The sequence below is a fragment of the Stegodyphus dumicola genome, chromosome 12, assembly GCF_044657685.1.
Source record: "Stegodyphus dumicola isolate Sdum_Otavi_A_Nest chromosome 12, ASM4465768v1".
Lineage (NCBI taxonomy): Eukaryota > Metazoa > Arthropoda > Arachnida > Araneae > Eresidae > Stegodyphus > Stegodyphus dumicola.
The window spans coordinates 8,164,459-8,191,932 of NC_140779.1; the positions used below are offsets into that span (position 1 = coordinate 8,164,459).

Below are 27,474 nucleotides of genomic sequence, written 5' to 3' on the forward strand. Positions count from 1 at the left end.
CCATGCCAAGGCCCTCTACAGGGCAAAGGTTGCGCAATGTGTTACTGAGTAGGTGGTCATAATGGTTTGGCTCTACAGTGTATAATAGTTTGAAAACAAATGATCAAACATGGTACTATAAAATTTAAAGTACGGCAATTTGGAAAGGTACGTTCAAAAACAAATTTGCTTCTTTTGACTACTAAGAATTTTAATTAAAGGACACTATATATTTGAATATTTAAATCTCTATAATTTTTAAGAAAGAGATAACCCATGCATAGATTTTGTCCAACTGGATGAGAATTTTGGTTTCAAACAACAAGCTTTTCAAAGGCAAACAAAAGAAGTATTTTCATGATTCTAATTTCAAAATGAACTCGCTACTTTAACCCTTTCCGGCACGCCACCTTTTAAGGTTGGAGTTTTCATAAAAAAAAAAAAAACAGGTAGGCAGCCTAATTAGGCCTAGAGGAGTACTCAAGTAAAATTTTGTGAAGATAGCAATTATCGTTTTAATTCTGTGGGTGTGCCCAAAGTGGGCACACTGATTGAATAGACCTTCGAAAAGAGTGCTGAAACGAGCATGGTTGTCAATGAACTGACCGATGAGATGCAAAGAAACAAAGAATACAGACTCTCAGTTGTCCTAGATGATCGGTGAGCCCGGTATGGGCACAACTAGAGTTCGCCGCTTGATTTTAGGCAAGATATCAAGATAAAAATTTCAAACTAATATAGAATAAAGAGATTAGCATACAGCCAAAAATATAACATAGAAATTTCTTTTCAAACCCTAAAAAATATATATATATATATACCCTAAAAAAATCTGGAAGATTTCTTTGAAAAAGGAGGGTCTTAAAAAACTAAACATGGCTAAAATATATGGACTGGTTTGTGTTTTGTTGCGATCTACTATAAATAAAGATGGTTCCAGAGTAACCTATAGTAACCAATAAATTATTTTTCATTCAGTTTTTCTGTGCGTACAGAAGGAAATTTTTAGGTGTGTCCAGACCGGACACTCTGTGCCGCAAACTGTTAAACATGCGCTGAGTTTCTGCCGACATAATGTCTTAATAATTTATCCATATGGATGTACTTCTACCAAGTTATTACGTCAAATCTAGTTGAATGAATATATTCGGCTTGAAGCAATGATCTTAAACATTTTCTGCAAACTTAAGCAAACAATTTCCGTCAGTTGTTTTTAAATTAACTTCAATTTATTTTAAGGTTTCCTAAATTCGTCCTTTTTGCCTTATAGTCGAAGATTTATAGGAAATCATCAACATATAAACCGAGTATATCTCATTTTCCCACCTATAATTCAAAACAGTCATTTAATGGCAAACTCCTTGAATTTCATTTAAGATTTTCAAATTCAAGATTTGGTTTAGTTTATTTTATTATGACAAAACACTCGAGGGCTATCTGCGTCTAAGAGGAGGAATCCTTTCGTGGAGGATTTTCTAAAGCTTCACGAAAGCTAAGCTAGCTCGTATATAAGCTACAGGGAAACGAAAGCCACAAAGAACCCCATGCTGCTCTTTCGTTCGCAGGGATTCGAACCCTGAACCGAAATACCAGTACTCGGCCATTTTACTTCATATTTTGTAAACCTTTAACGAATTTTTAAATAAAAAGACTCGCAGATTTCAAAGTGAACAGTGGCAACACTCAAAAAACACAACAAAAAAACATTTTTATCTTCGTCTCGCAATACTGCCCGCCGGAAATTCTAAAGCTATGCTGTTTTAAAATATTTTGTGATTTCTCTGTTGAATCGAATTTTATTTTGTGTTATCACCAACAAAGTGATATTTAATAAATAAAGCAAACACAAAAAACGTGGTGAAGCTTCGGATTATGGCAACTTGACGATTTTTGGCGACAATTTGGCTACCAACCCCGCTACATCAACCTGCTAGTTTTGTTTTGGACGCCATTTTGTTTTCAGAAAGTAAAGGCATGTTTTTTTTTATTTTACTCAAAATTTTATCCAACAATCTGCTAGCCGAATTACGCTTATACTAGAACTTTTTATGGAACAAAAATGCTTAATCATGACGAAGATTAGGTGCGAAATTGGAAGAAAGTGCAGAATCGCCAACTGCTTGCCGCGTTTTTACGAATTGCACATACACTCTATCCATGTACACGTCGACCTATTTTCGCTTAAAAAGTCAAAGGAAATTGAGAAAAACCCAATTCTTCTTACTCTTGTAAAAGCGAAATTATTTTTAAGTGCTTATTAGCTAAAATCACGATCGGAAGTTTCCGGAAAATGTTACATGACATATCTCATGATCTCTCATTTCTATGAGACAAAATAATATGTGATTCGAACTGTGTACTTCTCAGATTATAGATAAAATCCTAACTAGTAACCTTTATCGCCTTACCAAAATGTCGCCAAACTACCTGATACCATATTCCAAAGATTAGCCAAAAACGTTAGTAAATAAAAAGACAAAGAATTCTGTAAGGTCACTTTAGTAAGAAAACTGAACATTGATATGATAAAAAAGCTAATGTTGTGCTAATATTTGGACGCTGCATCGGGAATTCTAAATATATACAGCTATGCTGCTTCTAAAATTTTTGCCCTCTGTTGAATTGTATATGTCGTAAGCGCGAAGGAAATGATGTTTAATACTAAAGCTAAAAAGACAAAAAAGAGGGGTTAATAGGAGTTAATGCAGCAGCAGACTGGTAGACTTCGATCTCAGTAAAGTCGTAAAAAACTTTAATAAACTCTTTTAGGCTAACGTAAAAATCTGGATTCTTTCCAATTTTTTTATAAATTCAGGGCACCTATATTCGTTTAAACCAGACGATTCATGCCCCAAGTTATATAAGCACTGTCGCGTAATAACCGCCATTAATGCGTTTCGTTACACGAAAAGCCTCTCGCTCTAATTGTGAATACCTAAGCAACTATTAACTTTAGAAAAAACATTTATATTTTTCGGTGTCCGCCGATAACATCGGCAAAAACATCGCGGACGAAAACGTCGCGGAAAAAACAACGCAAGGCGAAAACGTCGTGCTACAAAACATCGTGGGAGAAAACATCGCAAAGAGAAAACATCGCAGTTCTAAAACATCGTGGTATAAAACATCGCTGTCGAAAATAAAGCGGTTCAAAAATTTCGCAGTTTGAAAACATCGTCGTTGAAAATATCGTGGTAAAAAATAAAGTATCTACAAATCATCGCATGACGATAACATCGCAGACATGCCTTTTTCAGGTTTTAATAATTGTAAACGGATATTCCCATAATGATTTCTGAGCGCCCCACTTTATTTTCTGCAGCGATGTTTTGTACCACGATGTTTTCTCTTTGCGATATTTTCTCCCACGATGTTTTGTTTGTAGCACGACGTTTTCCGCCTTACGTTGTTTTCTCTGCGACGTTTTCGTCCGCGATGTTTTCGGCTGTAACCATATTTTTCAGAGGGCACGTCGAATCACGCTGCCGTTCTATGTTAGTAAACAAATTCGCTCTAGAATGATTAGCTAAGGATATAAACCAGGTGCCTCATTTTAAGGAATCTGATTTATATTTGTATATTTCAAGACATGTTTCTTAATTGTTATCAGTACTTGTCGATAATTAATGAACTCTTTAGTTTATAAACTCTTACTTTATTTGAACTCAAAAAGACAAAGGAAGTTCCTTGAATTTTAATTATCGTTTGTATAATCTGTCTGTTTCCAAAGCTAGAACTTGTCAATATTATTAAAATAACTTCCGACGAAATATCGTTAGATGAATATACTACGGTTAAGAATAATTTTTAATTACCTAAATTAGAATACAATGTAATGTTCCCCCTTCGGTAATCCTGGTTATCCATAGTCATCATAGAAAAAGTTGTTTAGTAAGTTATTTTTGATTATTTGTCCAAAAGGGGCAATATGCCCATAAAGTATTATTAATTTCGTTTTGACATTTTGCATCGATTCGATGCGTTGTTTCACTTTTCAAACTGTTGCCACCCAATATTATCGCCCTGTATTATATTTGAAGAAATTAAATGATGAAAAATCTGCATAAATGTATGTATGTTTCTCGCATTGTGATAAAACAACGGTACCTAGAGCCATCATAACGTGAATAACGTAATCTTCCTGCGAATATGTTCATTTGGAAGACCAAATTTGGAATTTGTTTAATTATGGATTTCATATTTTATAAACCTGTAACGAATTTTTGATTAACAAACTCAAGGATTTCAAAGCGAGCAATGGCAACGTTGTACAGAAAAAAAAAACATTTTTATCTTCAGCGCGCGAGTTCTCTATCGGAAATTCTAAAGATATGCTCATTTTAAAACTATTATGCGATATTGCTGTTGAACTGAATTTTATGGATTAAGTGCGAAGAACATGATATTTAATAAATAAAGGTCATACACAAAATGTTAAACAAATGCCCCTTCGGACATAATTTAAAATCTGAAACGCTTTAGTTTTTTTTTTTTTTTTTTTTTAAATAACTTTTAACTTTATTTCAATTAATTCTTCTCTCTACTAAGTTTCTTTTCTTATTTAATTTTAAAATTCTATCGTTTCAAAATAATTTAATTGTTTCAAAATAATTTAAATTTTGTACAACGGGAACAGAAATTTCACTTTTAAGTGTTCACAGCTTTACGTTTAGTGTGCATTAAGAAATATTATTTTCAGTTCTCTTTTATCTTGTAGAATGCATTGGATGCATTTTCATTAGCATATATTTTAACGTGTTATTACTAGAAATAAGTAACCTTTAATCCCGTATTATTAGCATATCGATTTTTGTTTTAAATCATAGTTATTTCGTTAACATATTCCTTTTGGTATTCACGGCATTTTATATACACCTTCTTTTTCAGTTCCTCCCAAAATTTTAGAAAATGTGACAAGTTCCGATACTGATGTCCGTGAAGGGACAGACGTGTCATTGAGGTGTCAAGCATCAGGATCGCCCGCTCCTCAAATAAAATGGAGAAGAGAAGACGAGAAAGATATCACCCTAGGTACAAAGCAAGGTAACATTTCATTGAATTCGCTCTTTTATCGTGCTTTCTGGCAACATGTTTATTATTATGAAAGGCTTTACGTCACAATGTTGAGATTTCTATTTGCTTCGCAATATTAAAAAAAACTGATGTGTACACCACACGATTTTCTCTACGGATTGTTAAGTTATACGCATTTTTTTCCTGCGTTTCATTTAAACTTATTGAACTAAATTAAATCCACTTCGTCGATAGCGCATAAACCTTAATAGAATAAAAGCACTGTTTAAAATTTACTATATTTATTTACCATAGCGACACTCTGGCGCTAGATTCACTTAACAGCATTACATCTAATTCATTTTGCAACTCAGAATGCATAAAAATTACATTATCTGAAGAATTATCTAATCGTTGCCGCGTGTTCTATTGAAATACTATAAAAAATCTTAAACAATGTATAAAAGAAATCAAACAAACGTATGTGAAAACGTTTTTCACATACGATTGAGCGCCGCTTACCTAGTGCGCATGCGTTCCTCGTAAACATTCTCCTCTGATATTTGCTGCTAATAATTTTCTCGAATTTCATTAAAGATATATTCCTCAATCAATTAATTCAGTTCTCACCTCGCGTCAAAACAAATACGCATAAAAACTCAAAATATTTTCCTTAAAAATTGGAAGATATAGATAAACATAAAACACCAAATACAGTTAAAACAATAAAATAAATTTATTTTGCAATTACAGTTTCTACCCAAAAACAAGGAATTCGGCCAGCAAGCAAGAAGGCAGATTTCTCGGTGAATAAAACTAAGAGTTTTCTTTTGGTCCCACTCCGCAAAAAGACACAGCAGGTGAAGAAAGACTTACTTCACTATTCTGCTAAGTTTCAAATGTAAACAAAAAGGGCTTCTATGGTAAAAACAGACTTAGCCGTATTTAAACAACTTTTAAATTATTGATAATTCTACAACTACTGTATGCGGAATACCTATAGGCATAAACCGGAAGATAAGAACAACATAATTCAATCATTTTTAAAGCAAAAAATGCACAATTTACCAACAAATAAGAATAAAAAAACGAAGCTTCCCGAGCCGAGTAACATAGTGGGTATCCGAAAATTTGACATTCCCGAACTGAATATGTCTGACACTTGGAAGTTTCAAACAGAAGTATCTATCATTAGTATCCGGCACCTGAGGTTCCAAACACATAAACATTCCCAGGTAGAAGTATTTGTTATTAAAGAAGAATTTAGGTAAGGAATTAGGTATTAAGAAGTATTTAGGTAGAAGTATTTGCTATCCGGCATCTGTGGTTACTGACACATAGACGTTCCACGTAGGAATATGTACCTGAAAAACGAACTTTTCACTGATCTGGCGGTTAGTTTTACAAAAAGAACTTCATCCCATTTTCAGATATTTTTGTACAGAATGGACTTCAACGCGAGAGTGTTAGTTAAACTGTAACCACAGTATTGGCTCAAGGAAATAGACTTCCTCCGTGACTAGGAAACCTTCCCTCAAGGTTGTGTTTTCCGAAGAATATGTGAGTGAAATTTTTAAGATTATTTTCTCTCTCTCTTAGTATTCCCAAATGCCATAGTGGAACAGTTAATAATGATTTATCCACCTGTTTATATTGTTATTACTTATATAAATTAAATATTACAGTTAGTAAAACTGAGAAATGATTTATTATTTCAAGAGATAGCCAGTTTGGGTTTCGTGTATTTAATTATGGCAAAGCACACTAGGGCTATCTGCCTAAGGGGAGGGATGCCTTCGTGGAGGACTTTCTAAAGGTGTATTTGTATTTAGTTATGGCAAAGTCACGAGGGCTATCTGCCTAAGGGGAGGGATGCCTTTGAGGAGGACTTTCTAAGGGAAACTGGCTCGTATACATGTTACACATGGGGAAAACCACGAAAGAGACATTGCAGATAGCCCGTTCGCGGGATTCGAACCTCGGACCGAGCTACCAATGTTCAGCGACTTTACCACTCGGCCGCTCGTGGGCAGCCAGTTTTGGGATGTTTTAAATTTGTTTCACCTATTGAGTTTGTGAGTCAGAAAATGTCAGTTTCTAATGGATGAGAACCAGTTATTTAGAACACAAATTACACCTACAAGACAGGTGGGCATTGCATGGCGACATAACATAGTGTAGCATAAACATAACGAGACATCAGCATTGCAACATGACAGCATAGGAACATTGCGTAGCGACATAACATTAGGATATAACATATTTACAGCATTAAGGGGACTCATACACCTTAAACCCCTCATGATCTTCGAATATGTGACTATTGCAAGAATTGGGATATTTTATTTATTTTAAAAGCAATTACTTCCAACTTTTTACAGCTGACTTCATGATATAGCTGCTTTGGAAACTAGTAACCAGAAAGAACAAATATTTTTGTAATTTAATCCTCTTCGTGACAAAATATTTCGCCATATTTCCACATTGCGCGCATGATATTTTAAAAATGACTAATGGTACATACTTGAAATTAGACAGAATTCTTTATATGGGCACTGTTTTCTACCTGAACCAACAATCTGATGAATATTTTACTATTGAAAAATTTTATGGACGAAAACATTACAAATTCCTTTAATAAAATACATTTTATAAACTCAACTCGAAATAAAATAAAAATTTAACATGAAATTTTTAGAATTTTAGGGTCACAGTTGTTTCCAGACGTTATAAAAGCTATATATTAAATATGGAATTAAATTATGAAACAGAATGTTTCAAACTGTGCGCGCAAGTTGGAAACATGACGAAAAATGTGGTCACAAAGCGGATTAAATTATAAAAATATTTGTGGCAACACAAACTTTCTGATGACTATTTCAGAAAGCAGCTATATTATGCAGTCAGCTGTAAAAAGTTGGTAGTAATTGCTTTTAAAATAAATAAGTTATCCCAATTCTTGCAACAGTCACCTATTCGAACATCTTATGGGTTTTAAGGTGTATGAGTCCCCTTAAATGTACAGCGAAACTTAGCCTACACGAAAGGTGGACATAGCGTAGCGACATAGCCTACTTCGTATTTAAACTGTATGCACTTAGACACTGAGCATTTAGACAGTACGCTTATCTATTGTGCATTTAGATAGCAACGTACATCTTTCGCATTTAGATATGGCATTTGGACAGTAACTTATGTCAGTGAATTATTTCTCTTAAAAATCCTAAAACCACATGTTAGGAGATTAATATGATCCGCAATCGACTGAAGAAAGATCGTTTTCTAATTATTTATCTTAGTTTCATCAGTCAGTAATGTGTATTGAACGTAATGTTTATTGAATTAAAATATAAATGTCAAGAATCAAAAAATATTTCGGCGAAAAATCGCCAAAAGTCTCCAACCTTGGCGACTATTTGGCTACATTTGGGTCCGATTCCTGTATAACGTAATGGATATTATAATTGAATAAATGTAATTGATTACTATATTACTTGATTTCTATATTAGCTTAAACCGTACTCGGCTCTCATACGCCTTCCAGTAATTTCTAGAAGCAGAACGCCATAGAGATTTCTCGACGGTCGGAGAAAAACTATATAAGACCAAAGAAATTACCAGTTTCTAAGTAATTTACAGATTAATAAACCGAAATTTCCTTAGAGAAATCATACTTCTAATTATGTCCTTCCTTACAAATATGATATTGTTACGAATTTGGTATTTAAAAAGCTAATGTTAGTTCAGTTATAAATTAAATGGTTTTATTTCTCGCGTAGTGCAGCGCGTGACGAATATTAAAAGAAAGCTAAGCCGGAAAATTGAAAATACAAGAGCGCGTGCATTAAATAAATAAATATCTCTTTTTGATTTCGAGAAAGTACTGGAAAATTCTAGCGCGTGATTTTAAAATCTTATAAAAGGAGGAAAACATCTCAGTTTGTAGTAGTTGCTTAGTTTGTTGTTGTTTAGAAAACTGCTCTTGTTGATTGTAGCGAATTCGCGGATTAGCGTTCTTTAGCTGTTTTGAATTACTTTCTATTGGACATTTGAGTAGTTAAAAGAAACTACTGTGAGGTATTGTAATACTGCATGATAATTTGAGAAAAGTTAAGCATTTTTGTTGTGATAATAATAAATTTTTGTTCATTTTTCATCGGACTTGTGCATTCATTTCATAACGAACCCGTACGCACGCAACAATATTTACAGTTAGTATAGTCTGTATAGAATAAACTTGAAAACCTGTGTAAAATATACATAATTAGAGATACTCTTCAGAGAAATGCTGTGTTGTCTTCTTGCAGTATGGCAGTTTACATTATTTATTTAGCAATCTTTACGAAATTTTATTTTATGATCTTACTCCGCCCTTATTCCAATCACCTGAACTAAAAATGTGCTTACCAGAAACTTAGACAGTATTACCAGAAAGTACACATGTATATCTAAAATGCGTTTTCATTTTCGAAGTTTAGAACTTAAATTTAGAATTTTTTGAAACAATGAAATTTTAAGGGAGCTCTAGGATATTTTATTTATTTTAAAAGCAATTACTTCCGACATTTTACAGCTGACTACATTAATATAGCTGCTTTGGAAACTAGTAACCAGACAGTTTTGTTGCCACAAATATTTATGTAATTTAATCCGCTTTGTGACAAAATGATGCCTCACGTTTCCACCTTGCGCGCATATTTTAATAATGGATAATGGTACATACTTGAAATTAGATGGAATTCTTTATATGGGTAATATTTTCTAACTGAACCAAAAATCTGATGAATATTTTATATTAAAAAATTGTATGCACGAAAACATTAGATATTTTTTAATAAAATGCATTTTTTAAACTCAACTCCAAATAAAATAAAACGTTAACGTGAAATTCTTAAAATTTTTGGTTCACAGTAGTTTCCAAATGTTATAAAAGCTCTATATTAAATATGGAATTAAATTATGCAACATAATGTCTTAAACTCTGCGCGCAAGGTGAAAACATGACGAAAAATTTTGTCACAAAGCGAATTAAATTATAAAAATATTTCGTGGCAAAACAAAATTTCTGATTACTATTTCAGAAAGCAGCTATATTATGTAGTCAGCTGTAAAAATTTGGAAGTAATTTGCTTCTAAAATACACTCATGTCCATAAATTAAGGATAATTCGGAGTCACGCGGAAATCGAACTCTAAAATAAATATATCACCTGTAAAATCACTACACACATCTTCAAGAATCATATGCAAATTTCAGGAAGTAACCAGATGACACCGATGGTACGTCACAATGACGAGAGTGTAAGAGAGTGATATATAAGGAATACAGGCAAAGAAGTAAAATTTTTCGCAGGCGCTTTATAAGCAGTTCAGTGCAATAACCGAATAGTTATGACACAAAGAACGCATTTGGATGATCTTTTACGTGGTAGAATTATCGGCCGTCTGAAATGTGGGCGTACCCAACTGGAAGTATCAGACGAACTTGGAATTGCCCAGACTGTCATCTCCAGGCTTTCGCAACGATTCCAAGATGATGGTAATGTGAGTAGACGTTACAGCACAGGTTGCCGCAGAGTTACAACGCCGAATGAGGACCGGTATTTGGCAGTTACTGCCAAAAGAAACAGGCGGAGCAAAGGCTGAGACCTGTCTTGTCAGCTCTCTTCAGCCACTGGTACGACAGTTTCAAGGCAGACAGTGTACAGACGCTTTGGGCAGATTGATCTATATGCTCGTAGACCTGTCAGATGCGTTCCACTTACTGCAACTCACGGTCGCCTGCGATTAGCCTGGAGTAGAGAGCATGCATTGTGTACACCGCAACAGTGGGCTTGTGTGATGTTTTCCGACGAGACCAGGTTTAGCTTGCAGTCTGATTCTCGCCGGACTTTCATATGGAGAGCTCCAGGTACCCGTTACCACCAAGAAAACATCATTGAACGACACCGTTACGGTGGTGCAGGTGTGCTCGTTTGGTGCCAGTAGAGCACGTGTGGGACATGCTTCGCCGACGAGTTGCAGCCCGTCAACCTCCTCCTACATGTCTACCGAAACTTCGGAGAGCATTGCTTTTTGAGTGGTGTAAAATCCCCCAAGATCAGATCGATACTCAGCATTTTGATATTGAGATTTGATACTCAGCATGCCTAGGCGTATATTTGAGATTTGATACTCAGCATGCCTAGGCGTTGTACGGACTGTATTGCATCGTCTGGGACACATACAATGTATTAACAATCATACCAACCATGTAATATTGGTTTTTTGTAAATAGGTTTTTTTTTTTTTTTTTTTTTTGTAATTTGCTCCAGGGAGAAAAAATCGCTAATTTTTTTATTAATATCAAACATATAGCATCTTTTTTTTTTTTGCTCTTTACCTTTTGTTTAATAAATAAGCTTTACAAATAAGTCAAATTTGTTTTGCTTCTGACTCTTCCTTTGCCTGATTTTGCATTATCCTTAATTTATGGACATGAGTGTTAATAAGTTATCCCAATTCTTGCAACAGTCACATGTTCGAAGATCTTATGGGTGTTAAAGTGTATGAATCCCCTTAAACAAAGGTTTTCCAAATTTCTTCCAATGATTGAGAATCAATTTCAGATATTTGGAATGTAACCGATTTTGAGGACTGGATGCGTGTTAAATTGGAGGTTCTCTAATCTCTGCATGCAAACCCAACAGCAAGGCTTAATCTGACATCAGTTCTTGGTTCTGATGACTCATTAATCATTTTGCACCGGAATCAGAGAAGAAGTATAGCTTCGTATTAACATAAGATTCCCATTTAACCAGACCTGCACACGAAAATTCTTAAACTGGAAGATTTATTGATTTTGTATATATTAAGATTAGAAGTAGACTTACTGTGACCCTTCTAAATTTCAACAATGAACTTTTCTTCTTCGCTCTTAGAACGCGTATGATTAATGAGAAAAAAATCTTTTAGAAAGTTAAGTTAACACGTAAAGCAGAAGAAACAAAATGTTTTGAATATTCTTAAAGTTTAAAATCTTAAATGAAACTTTTGCTCTTCGGTGTTCAGAAAAGTGATTTAATTTCTTAAATCTTTCATTAAATTCATCTAGCATGTCGCTGCTTGTACAACACATATGCTTCTTCTTGATCTGAATTTATTTATATATATAAAAGTTTTCTTCTCTTCTCTCTCACAGCCTTTGGAAAGTAACTAATATTGCTTGAAGTACTGATGTTTTTACTTCCTTGTACAAAGTGAAGGAAGTTGCGTAATAGAGGAGCATTTTAGTTATAATACTTCAACGAAAATATCCATTTTCACAGTTTTCGAATCTATCTGAACGATATTTTTGCGTGACATTTGCACGTGTGTGCAGAACAAAAGACTTTTTTTTTCGAAACCCGATTGCAAAATAAATTTAAAATGGATTCAAAAGAGATTTTTTTCTTGAACTTCCATATGTACACACGTAGTTATCTCGAATAACTAAAAAACGACTTCTCTTAAGGAGCTAATGTAATATAACTGTGATTGACGTGTATACTCGTCATGGAGAAGCGGCACGATTTTGTGTATTGACGAGTATACTCGTCATGCGTATAAAGCAGTGTAAGCAACGCGCGTGTAAAGCAACGTAATAGAAACAGAGAAAAGGAGCTAGTGATTGATTATAATAAAAAAATCTGATGTGTACACCACATGACTTCCTTGTGCGAAATACTAAATTATATGCATTTCTTTCTTCATTTCGTTTAAACTTACTGGATTGAATTAAATCTACTTCGCCAACAGCGCATAAACCACAATAGAATAAATGCATTCTTTAAAATTCAAATTCTATTTGTTTACCATAGCGACAGTCTGGCGCTAGGTTCACTTTACAATATTATATTTTGTTCATATTGTAACTCAGAATGCACAAAATGTATCTCATTTAAAGAATTATCTAATCGTTGCCACATGTACTATTCAAATACTATAATAAAGCTAGAACTGTGTATAAAAGAAATTAAGCAAACAAAACAAAACATAAACAGTTTTTCACAGACGATTGAGTATTTCTCTTTCAATTAATTCAGTTCTCACTTCGCGACAAGGCAAAAATATATAAAAACTCAAAATATCTGTATTAAAAATTACGAAACCTTAACCAGAAGATAAGAACAACATAATTTAATCATTTTTAAAGCAAACATGTACAATTTACAAACATATAAGAGTAAAGAAACTGAGATCATTGAGCCGGGTAACAGAGTGGATATATATATAAATATATTTATATACGTTTGGCACTGCCGATTGCAACCAAAACACGAGGTGCACATCTACATGTTATAGTAGTCCTATATACAAAATTTCAACGTTCTAAGGCTACTCGTTTGTGAGATATGCGAGATACGTACGTACATACGTTCGTACAGACGTCACGAAAAAATTCTCTTCAGAATTCATTTTAAAGCAGTTTTATAATTTTTTTGGAGGAAAAGAGTCTTTTATTCTTTTCTTACGTAGAGATATCACGCAAAAACATCGTTAAATTGCATTCGAAAGCGGGCAAAATGGATATTTTCGTTGCAATATGCTGCCTGAAACGTTTCGCGATTACAATACTTCCTTTTTACTTCGTACAAGGAAGTAAAAATGGGTGGAGTGGATATGAGCAATGGAATTATCATAGCAAGAAAACGACTTAAAAAGTACTACAAAAAGATATTTCTCCATTTCTTAGACATTATGCGTTTGAATGCATTCATATTATATTAAAAGAATAATGGAACATTATGACTTATCAACTTTTTGCTCAAATTTCTTGAAGACTTTTGCGATGCATGCAACTGAAAGAAATAAATGCACATAATGTCGGCCATTTATACATAATATAAGCCAATTAAGCGGGAATCATGTTCCAGATTATATACCCAGAACATCGAAAAAAAAACCCTACGCGAAGGTGTTCGCATTGCTACAAACTTAAGATCAGGAAGGAATCGCGTTACTGGTGCTCGATTTGTCCCATTGTGTATAGTACCCTGCTTCGCTGAATATCACTCCACAGCAGGAATTTAAATTCTTACTTTTATATGCATAATATTTCATTTTAATTGATTGCGTTTTTAGTTTAATATGTATGTAATATATGCTTTTTTTAACCAAATAAGTAAATATTAATAATAAAATGAACCCATCTTTTTCATCCAGCATCTTACCAGTGCAACTTACTCTGTGATTGACGAATATACTCGTCATGGCTCGATTCTGGCGACACAAAACGGTGCGCACTCTTAAACGAGGGCTCCACAGTTAACTGGTTAAAATCATAAAGTTTCGTTTATGTGACTGCTATAAATTGTAGTTCTGCACCTCTCCTTTTACCTGCAATCGGCCGCATCAAAAAAAAGTATATATATATATATATATATATATATATATATATGTATGTAATAATAAAATTCCATAGTCAAGAATACACTTAAAATTCTCACTATATGTTCTTTTTATTTTTTAATTGCGACGGTCTCTTATTTGAAAGTACGTGGAATTAAATCCACAGCCCCGTAGTCAAGTTGTTTTTCCCGCCTTTTGTACACGTAGAGTTATAGATTGTTCTGGAGATGTTTAAAGCGAACTAGATTGGCTGACGAGGCTGACGTCATTTCTTGGAAGCTCCGCCTTTCCAGAGGCTATAAAAGGACTCGCAAAAGGAATATCTAGGCTTTTGTCTTAAATGTTACGATGCAGTAAACTTCATACAAAATGTTATTAGTAATTATTTTTATTTACTCTGGATATCTGATTTTTGTAACTGCTATTTCTCCTGAATAATAATAAATGGATCCTGTTTTTTAAACTTATCGTTTGGTTATTTAAGCTACGACTACATTTATGATTCTTCAACAATCTATTTATTCCTGACAAAAGCTGATACATATATACCCTCTATGTTGCCCAGATCAGAGAGCACAGTTTTTTCAATCTTGTTTGTTAATAAACTGTGCATTTTTTTGCTTTAAAAGTGATTGAATTATGTTGTTCTTATGTTCCTCTGAAGGTTTTTATCCCTTTAATGAATCTGCTTGCAATAGCTGTAGACTTATCTACAGTTTAAAACTTGTTTACGTGCTACTACGCGTAACGAACAGGTATTTGCGCTTTTAGGTAATTTGCATGAAATAGTTGTAGAATTGTAACAATCTAATATTTAAGTGGCGGTGCAAATCCTGATGAGACGGCCATTTGTTTACATTTGAAACTTGGTAGAATAATGAATTAAGTCAGTTTGTGCGCCAACTTAAGTGTCTTTTTGCCGAGTGGGTCCAAAAATTAATTTTCAATTTTGTGCACCAACAAAATTTGTCTTTCTGCCCGGTGGCCGAATCGTTTGGTTTTGGATAGAAATTCTAATTTTTATTTTTTTTATATTTATGTTTTTGTTTTTTGTGTATTTTAAATTTTTAACGAAGTTATTTAAATTTTTGTGTATTTTTGGCTTCCCTCGAAGTGAGAAATGAATTGATTTAATGAGTAATATATCTAATGAAATTCAGGGAAATAAAATTAAATGAAATGCAGCAAAAAGTGTTCCAAATTTAATAGTCCGAAATTTAATAGTCATGTATTGTCCCGATCAGATATTTTCGTTGTCTTTTTAAATAGCTCTGTATTTACCTGACGAAATACGTAATTGAGTACTTTCATTCCTAATCAGCCACCCGATATAAAATAAGCACTTGAAACTGAAGTAATTTCAATAGAGTCTAAGTACAAGTATAACAGAAATAAATATTTGAACACCTAATGTTAATATTTAATTACTGCTATCAGGGAAAGTATGTTTTCGGAATGATAATTGAGCTACCAGATAAGTGAGTAAGAATAAAATAAAATGTACTAATTAAACTTACAGATTCCCAGATAAAAGATGCACTAATTTTATGGACAGAAAAACTTCAAGCCTTAGTTTGTGGTATCTCGTATTTTTTTCCCATTTTCGGCGCCTTTTTAAGTACAGATGGATCATAAATATATATTTGTTTTAGCATATTTCTCAAGAACACGATTTTATTCCTTTTTGTTCTAATTTATTTAACTTTGCTTTATTTATAAGTTTCAAACTGAAGTATATGTTCTTAATAATAACTGTACACAGAAAAATGAGCTTTTAAACTCCCAGCAGAGGAAATAGTAATATTTAAATAAAAGGAAATTTCGTTTTACATTGTTGCGCGCGTGCAACGGAACAACGGCGGAATTTTAACAGCAGCACACGAAGACTTATTAAAAAATCTGCTGTATACACCACGTGACTTCTTGTACGGAGTATTAAATTATACGCATTTTTTCTTGCATTTCATTTAAACTTATTGCATTGAATTAAATCTACTTTGTCGATAGCGAATAAACCGCAGTAGAATAAATGCACTGTTTAAAATTCACTATTTTTGTTTACCATAGCGAAACTCTGGCGCTAGGTTTACTTAACAGCGTTAATTCTCATTCATTTTATAACTCATAATGCACAAAATTTATATCATCTGAAGAATTATCTAATCGTTGCGAGATGTTCTATGCAAATATTATAATAAATCTAAAACGATGTATAAAAGAAATACTTTTTCACAGACGATTCGGTATTTCTTATTCAATTAATTCAGTCATCCCTTCATGGCAAGGGAAAAATACATAAAAACTCTGCGAAGAACATGATATTTAATAAGTAAAAGTAACACACAAAACGTTAAAAAATGCCCCTTTGGTGGTAATATAAAATCTGAAAGCTTTCAGAATTAATTTCTGTTTTTGTCCTTCCCGAAATTTTTTCACTATTTAATTCTTATTTTTGGTATTATTTTGAATTTTGTAATGGTTGTAATGTAAATAACAGAAGAACATTACTTGTATAATTTGTCTTTTCAGTGCCAATTGTCGAAGGGCAGTTTTTAAACATCACGAAAACAAGTCGACTTCATATGGCAGCCTATTTATGTATCGCATCCAATGGAGTTCAACCTTCTGTCAGCAAGAGAATCATGCTCAACGTCAACTGTAAGTATTCGAAACTGAATTTATTGAATTAATACTCTCTCATTATAAAGTATGCTTAAAAATAAATTACTTTCGTAACAAAAATGCATTGATATTTTTGAATATTGTTTTGTTCGTGATTCAGTCTTTTCCAGCAACGAAATGTTATCTTAAGTTTAAAGCAAAATTGAATATTAGCATATTCAGAATTATTTGAAATATTGAGAATTTTTACAATTTTTAAGCTTCGATTTAAAATTTCCATGCTGAATGCAAATTGTCGCCCAACCGTTATAGTAGTTAGTTTCGCTGACTGCCTTGCCGAAGGCCTCGGGTTCGAATCTCGGAGAAGGCATGGATGTTTCTAAATGTATAGTGTCCTTGCGGCATGGGGGACTCTATATATGGGGCGAGCCTACAGTCCTCTCGAGAGTTAGGGTGAGAGAGCCTTGGACCCGCCCTTTTGGGGTGCTGTCATTCAAAATTTGGCGGAAGGGAATTAAACTAAATCGCCCCATCACCGGTAAAGTGCTCAAGGCTGTTGCCAAAAACAACAACAAAAATACAAATTCTTTAGGTTTTTTTTTTTGGGGGGGGGACAAAACGCACTTCTTTATCCCCGATATTTTAATTTTTATAAATTTTAAAATTCTTTTATTTGCAGTTCGGAAGAGAATTTAAGAGATTATCACATCTAGCGACGGGGCTTTCCTGAGGTACGAGATTCTGGTAGCATTGTTTTAAACGGGAGGATTGCTAGAAAAAGCAGCGCTTCTCTAAAAGCGAAGTCCCGCCTAGTTACGGAAACGATGTACCGGCTACGCGGGATTTTATGAAACCTCGCCGAAAATGTTTCGGCTGCAGCTCTGTCCCGCGTAGAGATCAACCAATCAGACAAAAGCTCTGCTTTTGAAGGATCAAGTATAAATGGTGACATAGGTACAGATGTTTCGTGGAAATGTGCTGGTTCTGAGAATTGTCGCTTTCGACGTCTAGTTTCTCTTAGCGGAAACACACGTGATTGGGACTTTATTGAAAACGACAACTTTTGCTGAAATTACGCCTTATCTGAAAGCTCGTTTGACACCTCAAATCAAGCAGCGTGTCGAAAAAAAAAAAAAAACAAGACAAAAGAAAGGAATACTTCGCTGAAGAGACGTAGACAATCTAACTGTGAGTCTCGTGACAAAGTATGGATATCTCTACATCCAGTCAGTAGATCCATTAACAAGAAAATAAAATAAAATATGCCTAGTCACTACTAATACATCTCCCACAACATATGACATTGCAGATCCTGCTATTCCTGATCAAATATTAGCTACTTATCATATTAATATGATGAGACCCTATGAAGTGCCTCCGTCAAAGGACCAGGGTCTTGTGATCCCCAACGGAAAAGAGGCAGACCTGGCTAAAATTTAAATATCCATTGAGGAATCTTCGCCGAGACGTCAACAGAGCCCGAGGGCGAGTCTGTGAACTAACGGTAAATGGCAACAGTCAGAAATGTTTTAAAAAAAACGGTTTTTAACGACCGCTCCCGAGATATCTCGGGAATAGATGCCGTTTTGGTTTTCCTATTCCACGAGTTAATTCGGGCGCTGATAGTTACTGGGGATATTTAATGCCATCGCCCATAATATCGCGTGGCAATCGACACTCTGCCATGCACGTGTTTTCTTAGCTGTGGGAGGAGTTCAAGCGGCTATTGTGATTTTGTTATCGGTTAAATAAAAACTAGCAACTCAACGTTTAATTTAGTCAAACAACAAAAATCAGCGTAATATTTTTTCAAATTTTCACAGGACTAGTTTCGATGCTTTTACCGAATCATATCCCTCAGCTGCAAAAGGGCAAATGAACCAAACATTCTTTGGTTCATTTGCAGCTGAGAATTCAAATTTGGTTCATTTGCCCTTTTTTTTTTTTTAAATATATTTAGCAAGAACTATCAGAGAAGATAAAAAGAATTTTCTCCAAAAATTTTAAAAAACTTACTTTTAAAACAATAAACATTATAGAAAATCATTCGCTAACTCTTCAGAGGAAACGAACGAATTGTTACCATACTTAATAAGTATGATCTTGCATCTAATGAAGCTTGCATTTAGAATTATAATGTTGCGATGCTGAGATAGCTAATAAAAGACCTCAAATAGTATCGAATTATAAGTTCATGGATTATGTCGGTCGTTGGAATCATTACCAACCATAGTATATTGTTAAAACAATTACAAAAGCTATGAAGATCTTGTTCGTTTTATAACCTACGGCATGTGTAACGTAAACATAATATATATGTTACGGTGAAACACGGAAATCTGGAGAATGTCGACTTTCACCGGTGAATGTCAACATTCACATAGTCTCTTGGTGTGTGTCCGAAATATTTTCCAAATACTCTTATTTCTGACTTACACCGGTCAATGTCGACATTCACCATGTACTTATGGTGAATGTTGAACATCTAACAATATTATATTTTCTTCTCCGTAATTCAGTCGCGAATAAATGCACTTGAAACTTGAAATAAGAACTTAAGAACATGAGAACCTAAAACACACAATACATTCAATATGAGAAAGGAAAATAATAGAAGTTAAAAACTTACTTAATTATACAGTACGTTTTAAATGAGAAAATAAAATAACAGTAATAAAAAACTTACTAAATTATGTGATTCAAATGTTATTTATTGCAACGACTTAAACTATTATGGCACTTTATGACCTATCTTTTCGACTTTCATCAGAGCATACCTGTGATTGTCGAGGGTCCGAATATACAGCGAAATATTCGGTGTTTCACCGACGTATTTGGTGAATGTTTATATTCTCCGGTGAAAGTCGACATTTTCCAATTTCGGTCTTTCACGGTAACATATGTTTATATATATTTTAATAAGACACACATTCGTACTTCCAGATGTTTTTGTTTACTGTCTAGAATTTACTGTTTATTATATTGTTGTGAGAGTAAAATCTGAAATTATAAAGAACAAGTTATTCAAAATAATAAGCTTACAACTTCAATCACAGATAACCAATTTAAAAGCAAAAGTTCTTTTAAAATGTACTTCTTTTTTTTTAGTTGCTCCTATGATTTGGATACCCAATCAACTTGTGGGAGCTGCGATCGGTGCCGATGTTGTTCTAGACTGTAATCTCGAATCCCATCCAAAATCGGTGACATACTGGACACGCGATGGGGGTGGTGTCATGATTTTGTCGAACATTAAGTACAACAGCATCGTGAGGGATACTGGCCTCTATAAAGTGCAGATGACCTTGAAGGTGAAGAATCTCCGTCCCGAAGACTTCGGATCCTATAGCTGTGTGGCAAAGAACTCCTTAGGAGAAACGGAGGGGACCATCAGGCTTTACGGTAAGTATGGAAATCTTTCACAAGGAAACCGTGTAAAATATTTCTAGCATAGCTAAAAGTATTAATGGCATTATTCATAAATACGCTAAGCTTTATTATTAGTGCAAAAAGGGCTTCTAGTCTTAAAATAGGATTTAGGGTCGAATCAGTATAAATTGTCTCACTTTTCATTCGAATCTGTTGCCATTCGGAAAATTGTAACATATTTATCTGCTTTTCCGTTTAGCCGGCGCAGGCGATAAAGTCGCCAATAATGGTACAACCGACGTCAAACGGAATATCATTGATGGCAACCTTTTGCGCCTCATTTCCAAAACAAGTCGCAACCATTTCTTATCAGATTGATTGATTCTTTCAATACTGGCATACAATTCCATGGAATTTTTACCAGGTAGTTCAATTTTATGAAGGCCTGAGGCCATTCTCGGTCATTAAGTCAAGGATGCAATCACACCGCTCATCCGAAGGCGAAAATATAGAAAAGACAAAGTCAAGGGTTAAATTCATCCATTCAAATGAGAATGCTCTAGCGAAGTAAAGCGCTGCAGTTAACATAATTTCTGAGTAAGCTATTCGAAAGAATTGAAATAATTCTTGCATTTAAACTTGTATTCCAAATTAAGATTTAACTTAATTAATGTAGATAATTACCGATAGAATTAGATTTTTGTAGCATAGTTTACGTGAGATGAGATCACTTGCGGTCACGTGGTATGAAGCGGCGAATCAGGATGTTGAATCATGATAGCATAGTAAATTCTTAAATTGATGTCTTTTTACAAATTTATTGTCTTTATTTATTGGTTTTTTTACACAGTTTTAAACGATATTAAAATGCCTTCAAAATAAAAAATTCTTAGAACTAACATTTTAAATATTTTATATATATATAGTATAGATGTTGTCACCAATAAAGTCTGCTTGGCGAGATTTGCGCCGGCCGAAACGGAAAAGTACCCATATTTATTTTTCAAATTAAATTTGTCTTGTGCTTTAACAAACTAAGCTTTTTGAAAGTGATAGATGAGGTTCTTAAGAATGTTCATTTCACACTTTTGAATCGGATTTATTAAACCAAAGAGGCAATTCGCCCAGAAGCACTATTATATTCGTTTTAGCATTTTGCGTCGATTCACGATCGTAAGTTGTTTCACTTTTCAAATTGTTGCCAACAAATATTTTCGCCCTGTATTATATTTAAAGAAAATTAAATAATGAAGAATCTGCATAAATGTATGCATGTTTCTAGCATTGGGATAAAACAAGGGTACCTAGAGCCATCCAGTTTTGAATAACATAATCTTCCTGCGAATATGGGCATCTGTAAGCCCAGATTTGGAATTTGTTTTATTATCGATTTCATATTTTGTAAAAATTTAACGAATTTTTGATTAAGAAACTCAACAATTTCAAAGCGAGCAATGGCAACTCTGTACGAAAAAAAAAAAAACAATTATCTTCAGCGCGGGAGGCTGTATCGAAAATTCTAAACATATGCTAATTTTGAAATTATTTTGCGATATTGCTGTTGAACTGAATTTTATGGTTTGCGTAAGTACAACATGATATTTAATAAATAAAGGTAACACACAAAGCGTTAATAAATAAACTGCCATAAGCTTGGATATAGGTTTAATTAAAAGGAATGAAATGCAAGAGCAATTCCATTTTGAAAATTCTTACCAGCGGCAGGGCGAGTTCTAATCCGTCGAACGGGCTAGTTGCATTTGCGTTTTCTTCGTCTGTAACGTGTATACGAGTGAGCTTTCCTCAGAAAGTCCTCCACGAAGTCCTCATGCCCCTTAGCCAGATACCCCTCCACATAAACCATAAATTCTGGTGTATTTAAGTATGGCAAAGCACACTAGGGCTATCTGCCTAAGGGGAGGGATGCCTTCGTGGAGGACTTTCTAAGGGAAATTGGCTCGTATACACGTTACACATGGGGAAAATCAAGAAAACGCCCATGCAGCCAGCACGTTCGCGGGATTCGAACCTCGGACCGAACTACCAGTGTTCAGCGACTTTACCGCTCGGCCGGTAATGTGACAAATAAATAATGCTGTATTAAAAGCGAGTAAATTAACAGATTTAGGCTCATCAGATTTTTATAAAGTAAACGCTTTATGTGTATGAGAGCAACAAATTGCCGCATAGAATTTTTGTTTATATTCTTTGTTATCTATTTTTTTTAAATATCCCTCTTAATCCCAAATCATCGATGCGAACGCTTTAATTAGCACTGTTTTCTGTTAAAATCGAAAATGTCAGTTCCTAATAATTTTACAAGCATCGGCTGATCGAACTTTTACAAACAGTGAATTAATTTTGTAATTAACTATTGCCTTTGATCGCCACAGTGAAGCAGTCAGAGTGGTTAATTGCGTGAAAACTTGGTTGACTTGCAGTCAGAGCTCATTTATTCAAGAAATAATTTCCTAAATGAAGCACAAATAATTTACTACTACCTAATGTTTCCTCAACTTAATTATTTGCTTGGAAGTACGTTGTGAAAATTTCCGCACTTCGCAAATACGCTTGCCTTCATTTCGTTTAACAATTTGTTTTTTAAATAAATGCCGTTAAAATATCTCGAAACATTTTGTGCTTAAGCAGATCTTCACCGGTTTAATTTAGGAAAATCTGAATGTGAATATTTTGCTCGACGGTAAATACATTAAATAAAATTTCTTTATAACTATGGCAATAATTTTTTCCGATTCTTGTAATAGTATTTATTACGTTATTTTGTACAGTTTTTATTTTAAAGGTACTTGGCACCCCAAAATCGATTAAATTACCTATTTTTCAATTTTTTACTAGAAAAATAGCTTAATATCCTTACTACACTGACCAGAAATTTTGAGATGATTCGACGATAATAAACGGTATAAAAAAGATTTGTAAAAATTTTGACTGCCCCTTAATTGCTACACCCCTTCAGTGTTTCTTAACCCAAAGGGGCATATCGTCCAGAAAGTCTATTAATTTTGTTTTGGAATTTCGCGCTGATTCTCTATCAATGGCGAATTACTTTTTAACTTGTTGCCACCAAATATAATCACCTCGTATTATACTTAAACAAATTAAATAATGAAGAATCTGCATAAATGTATGTACGTTCCTCGCACTGTGATAAAATAACGGTAACCTAGAGCCGTCCAATCTTGAATAACGTACGTCTCCACCCGAATATGTGGCATCTAGAAGCACGAATTTGGAATTTGTTTTATCTGTTTTATATTTTAGAAAGCATTTACGAGTTTTTGATTAAGAAACTCAATGATTTCAAACATGGCAAAACTGTATGGGGAAAAAAAAAAAAAAAAAAAAAAACATTTTTATTTCCAGCACGCGAGATTGTGTATCAGAAATTCTAAAGATCTGTTCTATTTGAAAATTTTTTTGCGGTATTGCTATTGAACTTAATTTTAAGGTTTAAGTGCGAAGAACATAATAAATAAAAATAACACAAAACATTAAAAAACTCCCCTTTAGGCGCAATGCAAAATCAGTAAGCTTTCAGATTTTTTTAATATTAAGAATTTGATATTTAAAAAGCTAATGTTAGTTCAATTATAAATTAAATGGTTTTATTTCCCGCGCAGTGCAGCGCGTGACGAATATTAAAAGAAAGCTAAGCCGGAAAATTGAAAATACAAGAGCGCGTGAATTTAACATTTAATAAATATCTCTTTTTGATTTCGAGAAAGTACTAGAAAATTCTCGCGCGCGATTTTAAAATCTTATAAAAGGATGAAAAACCTCTCAGTTCGTAGTAGTTACTTAGTTTGTTGTTGTTTAGAAAACTGCTCTTGTTGACTGTAGCGAATTCGCGGATTAGCTTTCTTTAGCTGTTTTGAATTAAGTTCTCTTGAACGTTTGAGTAGTTAGAAGACACTACTGTGATATATTGTAATACTGCACGATTATTTGAGGACATTTAATCATATTTGTTGTGATAATAATAAATTTTTGTTCATTTTTCATCGGACGTGTGCATTCATTTCGTAACGAATCCGTACGCACGCAACAATATTAAAACACTAACATTATTGAAAAATCAACAGTTCCAAAAGAAATGTGCACGCTATTTACCAGGTACGCGTTTTTGATTTAAAAGATTAAAAATAGGAATACGTCTGCGATGATAAGAAAATCAGAGAGCTGCACTATAAAGCTATATTTCAAAATTCAAAGAAATGATTATTTTATAACAAAGCAAGTGATACCCTTGTAGATCAGTAGATTCCTGCAAAGCTTCAAATTTTCAGATCCTGCAGGTTCGAGATTTTATTATTTCAAGCCCCAGAATTTGTACTATGCAGTAGAATTTTCTGCAATTAATATGCACCCACATCGATTCCATGCCAGCCGTATGTTAAATATCAAATTTGTAGCATATTTTGAGCTTTGAGACTTTTCCGAAAGGACGCAACTACATCAAAACTGATTCAGGGCGATTCTTTTAGAACTGACCTACTTCACTGGGGTGTAGGTTTTTAAAAAGTATCCAATGTTAATGCGGTTATTTATGTGCAACGGCGAAAATCGTGGGAATGCATTGCGAGACCAATATGTTTCGAGAGAACAGTGACCAGCGAGTGTTACATACACATTTTTAATGAATTTTTAAAGCAGCTTTATGACGTGGACGTGACTGAGTGGTATTCCCAGCATGATGGTGCCACATGTCACACGTCAAAAAAGTATGGATTTGATCAGGAGCTGGGCACCAAATTATTTCCAAAGGATTGTTGCCTCCGCTGTCACCAGATATATCGCCTCCAGATTTCTTTTTATGAGGTTTTCTAAAGGGCGTTATCTATCGCGATAAACCACGGACAGTGGAAGAATTAAAGGCCAGCATTTCTAGGGAAATTGCAAACATCACTGCCGACTCATTGTGGAGTCTTGCAGCCAACATGGAACGGTGAGTTCGATTATGCCTGCGCCAGAAAGTCGATCATTTGCAACACAAATTCTAGAGTTAAATGATTATAAACTTTTACCAAATTTACAAAGCTTTACTATCACATTTGTGATGCCACATGGAAATCAAAGATTTTAATAATATTTTATAGGTATGTATATAGCATTTCGCGGTATAGCATTTCGCGGTATAGCATTTCGCGGTATAGCATTTCGCGGTATAGCATTTCGCGGTATAGCATTTCGCGGTATAGCATTTCGCGGTATAGCATTTCGCGGTATAGCATTTCGCGGTATAGCATTTCGCGGTATAGCATTTCGCGGTATAGCATTTCGCGGTATAGCATTTCGCGGTATAGCATTTCGCGGTATAGCATTTCGCGGTATAGCATTTCGCGGTATAGCATTTCGCGGTATAGCATTTCGCGGTATTGCATTTCGCGGTATTGCATTTCGCGGTATTGCATTTCGCGGTATTGCATTTCGCGGTATTGCATTTCGCGGTATAGCATTTCGCGGTATAGCATTTCGCGGTATAGCATTTCGCGTATAGCATTCGCGGTATAGTATTTCACGGTATACCATTTCGCGGTATGGCATTTCGCGGTAGAGCCTCCTTGTATAGCATTTCGCGGGTTTCGTTACTTCTTGTTTGTTTCTTCTTTTTTTTTCTCGGAGTTGCACATCAAAACGAGGGAAATGCCACTAAATTTTCGTCTTTCCTGAATCTTTTGCCGCATACCGCATTAAAATCGTATGCTTTTTAACAAAATTACAGCCCAGTGAAATTGGCCAGTTCTAAAAGAATCACCCTGTATTATAAGTAGGATATATATATGCTCAAAAAGTTAAATTCCAACATTTCTTGTATTTGCATATTCCTATATCTCATCTAATACGTTTAGCAAATATAGAAAATGAGACTTCCTTTAAAATATATAAAACTACGTCCCCCCGCCCCTCCCCACACACACTCAAAAGAAGCTATGAAGTCCCTTTAAAATAAATCTAGTGGTACTTACCAAGATGACTTAAACTCTAAGGACTTTGGATTTGATTTATGTGATTACGGCAAAGCCTCGAGTGTTATCCGCCTAAGGAAAAGACTTTCTAAGGGAAATTGGCTCGTGTATGCGTTTCAGAACGCGAAAATGCCCATGCAGCCAGCCCGTTCGCGGAATTCGAACTTCGAACAGAACTAAAGGTGTTCAGCGGACTAATTATTCACACCCAAAATCAAAACTGAGATTCAAGGAATATCATTTTTTGTCTGAAAAGCACGTCTTTGCTAGATAATCATAATTGAAAATTTGACCAAAATTCTGATTTTGGATGCACAAAAATTATCCAGAAAGCTTCAATGGTGAATTGGATTTTTGTGAAGTTTCTCATAATCACAAAATTTTACCTCGTGTAGTTAATATTTTTAATTCCAATTCAGTCCTTCCTAAAGTTTTTAAAATTCTATTAACACAGATTTTTCAATTTTCATTATTATTCTATTGCAGAGGTCCTCTTCGCGTTTGCCTTCGAAATCGTCAGAATGTTGATTAAAATCTTCGCCAAGCACAAAATTGTTGACTTGCCTAATTTTATGGCAACAAATGTTTGTTAATGGTATTTAAAAATTTAAATCCTTCAAATCAGTAAAATGTAACGCAGGTTTATAAATTTATCGATATAAATTTCTGAAGGTTAACATAATATTGGCATGATTTTAGATACTTTAATATTTTCCGCCAAAATTATGAATATATGCATTTTAACAATTTTTTGCATCATGATGAATCTTCTTATCCTATTGTGTTCCCACAAACGAAAAGACGGGGGAATAAAAAGTTCCTCCTTTTTGTAACTTTTAAGTTTTCTTTCCTTGAACATAATTTAACAACTGTACTTTCGTTTCGATTCACCGGATGATTCAATTTGTTAAAGCTTTATGTCCGAAAAAAAAAAAGAAAAGAAAAGAAAAGACAGTTCTGTATCTCCTGTTCTATTGGGATCGATTGACGAAATTCAACTTGCACTTTTCATATCTCGAAAGCGCGACTTAGAATACGTATTAGATTTATAAACAGCGTTGTTCTAATATAGGTATTTTGATACAAAATCGGACTTTTTCTGGAAGGACATGCCTTTTTTTTATATTTCGATTCTG

General features: G+C 34.2%; 1 protein-coding gene across 1 annotated transcript in view; it reads left to right on the forward strand.

The window, feature by feature from the left end:
* Positions 1–27,474, forward strand: part of LOC118201166 (lachesin-like) — a 203,843-nt gene that overhangs the window by 57,789 nt on the left and 118,580 nt on the right. Inside the window, exons 4-6 of the mRNA XM_085806916.1 lie at positions 4,867–5,022; positions 16,890–17,018; positions 20,091–20,384. Of these exons, the coding sequence (XP_085663042.1) occupies positions 4,867–5,022; positions 16,890–17,018; positions 20,091–20,384 (579 nt within the window). The remainder of the gene's footprint in view (positions 1–4,866; positions 5,023–16,889; positions 17,019–20,090; positions 20,385–27,474) is intronic.